General features: G+C 33.0%; 1 protein-coding gene across 1 annotated transcript in view; it reads right to left on the reverse strand.

Annotated features, from left to right (window-relative positions):
* Nucleotides 1-10,755, reverse strand: part of SEMA3D (semaphorin 3D) — a 231,629-nt gene that overhangs the window by 18,633 nt on the left and 202,241 nt on the right. Inside the window, exons 13-16 of the mRNA XM_044677285.1 lie at nt 6,629-6,851; nt 4,726-4,814; nt 2,782-2,823; nt 926-1,083 (exon numbers count right to left, since the gene is read on the reverse strand). Of these exons, the coding sequence (XP_044533220.1) occupies nt 926-1,083; nt 2,782-2,823; nt 4,726-4,814; nt 6,629-6,851 (512 nt within the window). The remainder of the gene's footprint in view (nt 1-925; nt 1,084-2,781; nt 2,824-4,725; nt 4,815-6,628; nt 6,852-10,755) is intronic.

The raw sequence follows: 10,755 nt of genomic DNA on the forward strand, positions 1-10,755 counted from the left end.
GTTATATAGAGGGGCAAAATGTTGCGGGTAGGAAAAGGAGCAGCTCAGAGTTCCCAAGTTAGCTATTAGTGGGATAGGACCTTTGAATTAGTAAATCTTGCATTTCTAGCTCAGTCAAAATAGAAAAATCCTGGAAAGAGAAAGGAAGGTGAAGAGAAAAGGGAAGGGAGAGAGAAATATGAAAAAAAGAAAAGAAAGAAAGCTAACATTTTCTAAATAAAGGGTTTCTGGGGCAGTGGTGAATTATAAATAAACAAACACATAAATTTACAAAGGCAAACATAATACACATGGAAAGATTATTTGATGATATTCTCTATAGGTAAAAAAAAGGAGTTTTAAATATTTGGTCTGCAAATGTAAATGATTCTATTTATATATAATTTCATCCATATACATGTATGGAAATGCATGTATGTATAATATTTGATATGTCAACATTTAGAGAAGTTTTGTGTATAGATATACCCTATGCATTCAGAAACATGTCAAGAGAAACAGATTTGATTTTCATTTTAACTATAATGAAAAAGGTATACAAAAAATTTGTCAGAGTTATTTTATTGAAGTGCAATTTTAGATTTCCTTATTTCTAAGGGGCCTACTTTAAATTGCTAGCTCATTTAAAGAAAATTATATATTATATATATACATACACACAATATATGTATGTATTCTTGCATATATAACATGTAATTATGTAATATAACATTATATATATATTTATATATATGTATGTAGATACACGCACATATACCTTAATTTAAATATATTTATTTATATAGAGAGACACAAACATTTTAATTTCACTACTGATAGAACATATAGTGATTACCTACATCTGTTCTCTAAGAAAATAAGTCTAGAATTTTGGAAATTGCTCTTTATGAACAGAGAGTTTAAATGAACCTTTTAAGTGTCTTACCTTTTGGAAGTTGGTGCATATCGAGAACATGCATTTCCATCCCAAGCACAGTAGGGATCTCTGGCAAGGCAACAGTCTGCACAGGCCTTCCCATACGTATCACATCTGTGCAGAGAGAGCTGAACCAATCCATCTCGGGAACCAATGTACAATTGTTGCTGCAAATCAGGCAAAGCAAATGAATTAGAAGCATCTTTCAGGCCATTCTTAAGAATTTCCTTCCCCCCCCCCCCCAAATACCACACTCATTGGCTCAAACATTGCTCTGCTTCATAGGGCTTCCTGCCCATTCTAAAACACTTGTGAAGAAACACAAGGATGAGTGAAAAAAACAGTCAATCACTTTCAACTCTGGCAGACCAAGTGGTTGGCAGGATGTCGATGGCAATGCAGGGACAGCATTCTGGAGAGCTAATGTAACATGGGCAGAAATTTAAGAAGGTCAAAAACCAGCTGCTAGACTGGAGGAATTAAGATGTCAAATTCTTCCTTGATAGTTGAAAATGTACATTGGTAGGTTACATCGTGTGCAGATGCCATAGACAAATCTAATGATCAGAAGGATCTTTTCCCTTGACTGGTTATTTCCATGGAAAAGTATCCCCAAAAGCTTTATAAACTTTGCCCACAGAATTAACAAATCACTTCATTAGCTATTGAAATATGGATCCATCTTGGATCATGTGTGATAATAAGCTGCCCAAGCTCTGGACTAAGGTCGAAGAATATATGGTAAAAATGTAAATCTCCAAGGAAGTTGAAGAATCTGTGAGCTGTGAAAGTTGACATACTTATTCTTTATATAAAGAGACTACTTTTATTTTATTTTTTAATTTTAATTTTGAATATTTTCCCCTACTTAAATATTTCATGTTCTTTCCCTCTCCCCCAAACCTCCCATCCCCTCTTAGCTGATGCACAATTCCACTGGGTTTTACACGTATCATTGATCAAGACCTATTTCCATATTATTGATAGTTGGACTAGAGTTATCGTTTAGTGTCTTCATCCCCAATAATATCCCCCTCAGCCCATGTGTTCAAGCAGTTGTTTTTCTTCTGTGTTAAGAGAATCCTTTTAATCTGGGACAAATATCTTAGAAAAGCAGTGGCATAGGCATCTTTGTGGCATCACAACAACATCCCAGGAAGGTGACGGTTTATGCTGCACAAGTACATAATGTTCTTGAGCTAGAGGGGCTAATCTCCCCCTCTGAGATGATCTCACAGTCAGGATTTTGAAAAATAACCATTGGGTGACTGACTATTAGGATTCATTTTATTTATTTATTTTTGGACCAGCTAAGATAGGTCAAGATCACCTCAGCATTATTCTAACTGGCCCTAGAGTTTAATCACTTAAGAGACTAGAATAAGATTAATTAAAACTATTTGGTCTCATTTGAATCAACTAAGATCTGGAGTAACATTCCAGAAAAATAGGAAGTAAGTGCCAGGTTTCAAAGATTCATAAGATAATTCCCTGTGAAACCAGGGATTGTCACTGACCTCTGGAGAGGTCACTGGAACCCAGACTAAGGAATTTGGAAGGCCTCCATTACAAGTACAAATAGGAGAGGAAAGTTTCTTCTTTTTTTTTTTTCTAATTTGTAAAATGTAAAATTTCTACTAAAACTGGGGTAAACAATGGTCCATATAATTGGATGAAAGAGAAAGACACTATACTAAAAAACTGTTCATGTTCAACTGCAATTGATTTCCCCCCCTTAGTTTATTTAATTCAACCAATGTTCACTGCTTACTTTGTGCAAAGGTATCTCAATGTTTCAAAGAAACAGGCTTTTCTTAGAAAACAAATTATCTCTTTCTCAATAACAAAATGAACATGGAACTTACTTGCTTCAAAGACATCTCCATATTCAAGATTAATGAAGGATGCTGAAAATAGAAGGTAGATAATGGTGACTATATTTACCATTATGTTTCTTCTTCCAGTTTTAACTAATCAATATGATATCATATACGTAGTAATTTATTGACTAAACTTTAAAAACTAGTTAATCCATTGACATGGAAAAGTAGAAATCAGCTAAGGTTTTCAGGGATCTTTGCTCCCTTCTCATGTAGATATTTTACTATCAGAATGCTATATTTTCCTAAAAATCCTAAAAGCAAAACTATTTTACCAAATAAAAGAAATACTTAACTTTTTAAAATTTTAGCATTTTTTGAAGACTTTTCTCTTCCAAATCAACTTTCCTTAACTGTTTTTCACATATTTTAATACAGTATAAACAAATATTCTCATACTTATTATTATCTATTAAACTTTGCAAGTTTTGCCATTTTATTATATTTCATTCCATATAGATCTCCTTTAACAAATGGTCTAAAACTCTAAATGATAGTTATGACCTCTTAGGAAGGACAAAAGATTCTGAGTTTTTCAGATTTTGTTTTTGTTTTTGTTTTTTGGTTTTTGGTTGAGGCAAGATAACAGGACTTAAACTTGTAAAACTTTTTTTACCAGTGTTATTATCAACATATAAACCTGGTCATTTGAAACTCAACATGTTAATTAATTTAAGCCCTTCATAGAAGAGGGCTTGGCCCTTTCTAGAAGTGTTAAAGGCTTATGTAGAAACAACCACTTAAAAAAATAAACACATTCACAGAAAGTACTATCGGTTCAAGGAAGAATAGTAAAACATTTGGATGATGAAAGAATGGTATATTTCTAAAGGTTTGTTCTTATGTATTCTCTCAGTATAAGAAAATCAGATAAATTTCCTTTTCATCTTTTTTTAAAAGAAAAAACTTAATTAAAAATCGTGTGGAACTAACATTAACAGACACAATTTAGAATTGATTTTTAAGATTCAGTTTCAACTTTATTATAAAGGTCAACAGTACTGAAACTAGAAAATTCCATGAATATATAAGATCTATATCTATATGTAAGATATAGATATAAGATATATGATATATATCCAAAAATATATGGTTTGCTATTGCTTTTAAAAGAATAAGTGAAGTATATACTAGTGCTTGTTACAATTTAGCTTTCACATTTCTATATATATGCATGAATATATGCACATATGTATATAAATTCAACCATATGTGTGTGTGTCTAATATATACATACATATATAAATACATATATAAATACATTTTTTTTTTTTGCTATTCAGTAATGTCTAATTGTTCTTGACCCCATTTTGGATTTTCTTGGCAAAGAGACCAGAGTGTTTTGCTATTTCCTTCTCTAACTCATTTTATAGATGAGGAAACTGAGGCCAACAGGGTTTAGTGACTTGACCAGGGTAATAGGCCTTGGGAGCATCTGAGGCTGGATTTGAACTCAGGAAGATGAGACTCCCTCTTCTCCAGGCCTGGTATTCACTGTGCCACCTAGCTGCCTATACAAATTTCCAGGGAAGAGCTGGGAAGAATGATTTATAAATTCTCCTATACTTTCTTCCATTTTGATTACAAAAAAAATGCAAAGGTAAAATTTATATTTTAGAAGAGCATCTGGAAAGCTAAAGGGGTTTGAAGCTTTAATCTGACATGACAGTTTTCGCCTTGACTATATTCTCAAAGAATGCAGCAAAGAAAGGTATTGCTTTCAATTTCACAGTATGTCACCCACGAAGTTTAGTCCTTTTCTAAATATTAATTGTAAATGGTTCCCATAGATTTTCTTTATGGAGCAATGGGAAGATGTCTTCAAAGAAAATTTTGTTTTTGTTTTCTGAGAGAGAGAATGTATTTAAAAAAAATACCATTGATTTTTCTCTGATGTTGTTTATAGGCCTTATTGAATTTGGGTCTTACCTTGAATACCTGCAATTCTTCCAGCACTACCTCTTCCATATTCCATTTCTCCTTTGCAATGCTGACAACTTTTAGTACAGTTCCAATATCTAAAACAAAATATATCATTTATGAACCTCCTTTCTTCTGTTTTCTACCTTAAGTATTAACACATTTCTAAGTCTTCCTACTGCTCACATTACTTTTCTTTAAATATCTTGAAAGAATCCAGACAAAAATAAATAGAATATATGAGAAATGATGTATATAATGGTTTTCCTGCCAAAGTATTAGAAGTTTTCTGTTGTTCCCAAAAATAATACACACATACAGGGGATGTTGAAAGATGTGGTATTCTCAGTGTTCTTGACAATGACTGCACACACCGTGTTTGAGAAACTTTTGAACTATTCTCACATATACCAGAAAGGATATAATGCAGAATAATTATTCTTGGCATGTATTTATTAATGGAACAACCACATAGAAATTGACAAATGCTTTTAAAATATAACATTTATTCTTCATTCTTTTGAAAGACAAAAATTCAGGGTTTTTTAAAAACTATTATCATCACACATAAATTCAAGGATAATTATTCTAACAAAGAGATCTGTAGCCAGACGGGTCCAGAAAGGCCATCTGTTCCAAGCTGAATTTTCAGATGAGGAAACGGAGGCCCAGGTAGCCTAAGTAATTTGTCTAACAACACACAGGTAAGAAAGATTAGAGCTAAATTTTGACTTCAGATCCTTTTGAGTCAAATCCAACACTATTTGAACTGCATCACTGTGCCTTTCTCTTTTTATAAGCTTTTACTTCAGAGGTGGTAGCATGTATAACTGCAGTGTACTAGAGTTTGGTGCATTTACTGCTGCTAAGAAAAGAATTGAATTTTCACCCCTGAAATTATTGAATTTACCTTGCAAAAAGATAATAAGGGCAGGAAAGAAAAGGAAAGTTGATCTTTGAAAATATTAAAAATTAAATTGGACATGTAACCTTTTGAAATAATTCTATGTGTTATCCTTTATTTCAGGAATACAACAGAAGGTTATGTTGGTAAAAAAAAAAACTATGTCCTAATACATATACTTCAACTATAACTATTGTGACCTTGAGCTAGGAAAGCTTTTCTAGCTTTTTAAAAAATTTTATTGATATTCTAACAAAACTGGCCATGTGATCTTTGAAATATTATCTTATATCCTCTTTCATAAATATAAATACAAGGACATATTTCCAGCACAGTAAGTTTCCTATTACTGTAACAATCTCAGTTAAAACTATTTAGCTCCACCTGGTGGTTCTAGTACATTTTAGATATTAAACTTAAGAGTGAGACTTAAGGAGTATCTCTGGATTTTATGGAATGTGATTTGACATATCTTTTATAAATTAAAAAATGAAAAGTTTTACAATTTTGATAATTACCTTGAAATTTCAGTTTTCTAGAAAACATTCTAGTTTTTGTCTTCTCTAATTTCATTTCTGTATCTTTTTCTTTATTTTACCTGAACTAAAACCTATTCATCTCGAATTTATTGATGTGTTTGAATTATGTACTTTAGATCTAGTCTGTTGTCAGACATAACATTACAATGTATACTTTTATGAACCAATATTTGAATTATGTAAACTAATAAAAATACACTAAATAGGCAACATTTATAGTTTACAGATAATGCTTTCCATATACCTTTCCAATTCACAATTAATTGAAGCTCTGCTGAATTCAGTAACTGTTTTGACATTCCTACCAAGCCATAATGAACATTTTTCACAGCCTTTTTAGTTCAAATGAGTAATACCATAATACTTATTAGAGGTATTTCTTACCAAGAAAAAAATCTATAACTTTTTAAAAAATTTCTTGGACAGTTTTTGTCTTTTGAAAGACAATAAAGTGAAATTTCCAACTTACCTGTTCCTAGAAACATGACATCATATTGGCCATCCTCTGCAATAACATGATCGACCACAATCTGTGTCAATCTGTAATCCACATTAATTCTGGTAAAAGTAGGTCCTCCAGCCACAGGGTATACAGATTTATACATCACAGGATGCCGCTTTATAAAGCTAATGACATCATCTGGAAAATCTCTGGTTGACTTAATCAATGGATCATATGTTTTGCTTGGACACTGAAAAGAAGAGGTTGGAAAGGTTAGTATTATAATGCCTCTCTCAACAAGATATTTTACATTGTATAAAATCACATTTACTGCCAGCCAATGAGGTTTCTAAAAGCTCAGAATTATCAGTATTGCAGCAATTGAGAAGTTTGCAAAATCCATCAGGAAAGCTGAATGTGTCTGCAGTGAACATTTATTATATATGAGTTTCAGTCTTCAAAATAAATCTAGTTTGCATCTATTCTGATCATGCTGTGTGTGTGTGTATATCCATGCATATATTGGGGCAGGAAAGTAATAGGTACTTTTACTTTCTTAACTGGAATGGAGAATATTTTTCTAGTTGTTTAGCTCTAGATGGAAAGCTAAACAGTGCTGAAGAAAAACAGCATAATTTTTTTTTTCTGTGTTTGAGATCAGACATCTGCAAATAGTTGTCTGCTCCAACCCCTCCCTCCTACCCCCATCACATCTTGCTTCTTCTTCTCCTTTAATTTTCATATCCAGGCTAGAACTTCTTTTCAAACTTAAAAATTAATTTTATCATGTTTTTCTTTTCTTTTTTTCTTTCCTTTTTTAAAAAAAAGAAACAGTTCAAAATGTGCAATGACTTAGATAGTCAATTTTCTCAAATCTTTTCAAATGATCTTAAGTTTCTTAATACCTGCATGCTTTCTTTATTGGACGAATTTTTACTTTAGTTAATGAAAAAAATGTATTGACCAGGGGAGAGTCATTGGTTTGGAACCAGAACTCAAGGCTTGATATAGTAACTTATATTATGAATATATGTACCCACAGGCAAGCAACTTATCGTTCTGAGCCTCTATCTTATAAAGTGGGTGTGATGGTCAAAGACAATATAAACTATAAGGTATGCGTGTGTAAGATGTTGCTCTTGATTTTCTACAAAATAATGAAGACCAGAGATGAGGCCAACAGGCCAATGATCAAAGCTGTGGGTAGTTTATCATAAAGTACCAGTCATACAAACTTTTAACTTCCGATGTTGCCTATAGGATTGGAAAGGACATTGTATTTTAGAATAGACAGTAGATGACCAGAGAGTTTTGAAGGAAGACAAATCCACCTGGATTCACCTGCCCCTGACACATATTAATCTTTGGGATCACGGGGAAGCCACAACCCCTCACTGAACGAGGCATCTCTCTCCTAGATATGCAGCCTATTTACAGGGAGAAAAAAGAATTCCTCAACAGGGAAGGAAAATAAAAAATATGAAAACTAAACCAACTGCTTCATAATAAGAGCCAAGAAAGTAATAGGTACTTTGGGAAATATGCTGAATTAGTATTATTTATGTTTTAAAGAGGAAACAATATTTGAATTGAAGGAGGTGTCAATTTGAGACTAAAAGGGAAAACAACAGGAAAACTTAGCTAAAGGTTTTATTTTCATTTATTTTAAATAAATTAGGAAGTCCACCTTTGAAACAAAAGCCTTTCCATTTAAAAAAATAAAATCAAATTTCAGCTGCCTGGAAGAGAAAAATAACTTCGTTTTAATCAATGGAACGATATTTCTAAAATCTTTTTTTTTTTCCAGCCTTTACCTTCAGTGTTGGAATCTGAAGTAATTTTTGAAGTGCTCTGGATAATTCCACTGTGAGCTGAAGAAGAAACCTTATGCTGCCCCCAAGAGGCCCCAAAACGTAATTATCTGGATATTTTCCAATTCACGTGTCTGTCTTTTGAGTTTATAACAAATCTATTTCAAAAATAAGGCTATACTGCCCTCTGCAGGTGATAACTGAGATAACTAATCTAAATAGTGTTTCTATTGAGAGTTTATTAGTAGACAGCTATGTTGTTTTCTCATAAATTAGGCCATTTTTTTTGGTCAGAAAACACTTTTCCTTAAACATTTGCTTCATTAAAATCAATATAATATATCTAGAGGAGGTATAAGGATTTAGATTGAATGATTTGCAGATTATAATAATTAAACCTGTTCTACCTCTTTGGAGGTTTATTGTAAAGTTAAAAACAGATTATGTTAAGTCCTTTGCAGACTTTTAAAGTGTGACCTTAATGGTAGTTAATGGTATTTTTATTATTCTTTATTCACAGGTCCCATCTGCAAATCTCTTTCCAGTTTAACAAATGTTTATTGCCAAATTCCAGTTCTCAGATAGTTTTATTGCCCACATAATATATAGAGCCAGCAACGTTTAAACAGATTCTCACTGGCTGGGAAAAATCATGTATGACTTAGTGAACAGATGAATGTTAGAAGAAACACACTTTTGCATGTATCCTTTTACAAAGAAATTAGGATAAGAGAGAACTTCAGAAACTTAAGTGGAAAGTTTCAATTTTCTGTTGCTTCCGTTATTTTAGTCTTTGGGTAAACTGAGAACCACACTCTACATCAAAGTTAAATCATCAAACTTCATAGGGTGATGTCCCTGCTTGAAGGAGTGGGGAAGGCTTAAGAAGGTGCCCACTAGTCTGGAAATTGCTGTTAAATTCTGCCTATGCCAAGAGAAAGTTAAACATCTTTTGTCCCGCTCAGGGGTCTAAGACATTCCTATAGGAGAAAGGGATGGAAACACAATAAAGTGAAGTTTGGACTTCTTTTTTCTTTTAGAAGGGAAGTTGAAAATTGTGGAAGAATCCAGTCAAAAATGGGAAGAAGTACTACAAGCCACAAGTGGCATTGAATATAAAGATAAAATCTATAAGAACAGAGGATTCAGTTAGAGAAGGAAAGGAGGTCTGAAAAAAGTTTAAAGGCTGTACTTTTAGATTTAGGACCATCTATCATAGATTAAGATCTAGAAGGGCTTCAGAAGCTACATATTCAAATCACATTTTAAAATAAGAGGAAACTGAGGGCAAGAGAGATTGTGACTTACCTAATAAAGTAATAATAGTAATAAAAGCTATCACTTATACAGTCTCTCTCCATTCTCATCTATGTCTCTTTGGCTTCTCTCAAATCCAAGTTTAAATCTCATCTTCTCCAGAAAGCCTTTCCTAATCCCTTAATTCTGGCCCATTCCCTCTACTAGTTGTTGACTATTTTTTTTCTGTTTATACTTTGTGCCTAGTCCTTTGACTTCAAAATAATGATTGAACTGCTATACCAATTGTCCTTCAAATCTAAATGCAAGAAAGGATCTTGTAGGACTTCTATATACTATTATTTGACCATTTATAGGTTTACTTGTTTATCAGGAAACTCTTAATGACCCCCAAAACACACACACACACACACACACACACACACACATACACACCCTTACTCACTTACTCACTATTTTAACTAAAAGGAGAAAGGCAAAAGAAAGAAAAAAAGTCCAAGTTCTTTCCCTCATCAAGGCTATTTATTGTGGAAAATAGATCAAAGGTAAAGTGTTACAAAATAGAGGCATATTGAGTCAAAGCAATGAAAAAATGACATCCTGGGAATAAAGCAAACCCTGTCATGTTGCTCAAGGAGTAAAATCACTTAAAATCAGATTATAGAATCAGAAACCTAGAATTCTTTATAATTACAAGACTGTTGTATATAGGCATGAATGACTAGGTCAGACCATGGAGGATAGGAAAGGATTCAAGAAAGGAAAAACTAAGTTAAGCTAAGTCTGTACTGTGTCTTCCTGCGCTAAATCACTATCATATATCATGCTTTCCCACTAAGGATTAAACCAGACAAAAATAAACACAAGGAGGAGGATGGAAATGACAAAACATGTAAGCTGAGAAAAGTGGGAAGTCTTACAATTTGTCTTGAGGAAGATGGGAGAAGGTAAGAATAAATAATGGACTGATTACTTGTGGGTGTACATACACATATGACAGAGATGGGGGGCAGGGAGGGAAAGAGGAGGAGAGAGAGAGGGAAGGAAAAAGAGGGGGGAGATATAGAGTAAGAGAGAAAGGTGGGG

This window comes from Gracilinanus agilis, chromosome 5 (genome assembly GCF_016433145.1).
Source record: "Gracilinanus agilis isolate LMUSP501 chromosome 5, AgileGrace, whole genome shotgun sequence".
In the NCBI taxonomy this organism is placed as follows: Eukaryota; Metazoa; Chordata; class Mammalia; order Didelphimorphia; family Didelphidae; genus Gracilinanus; species Gracilinanus agilis.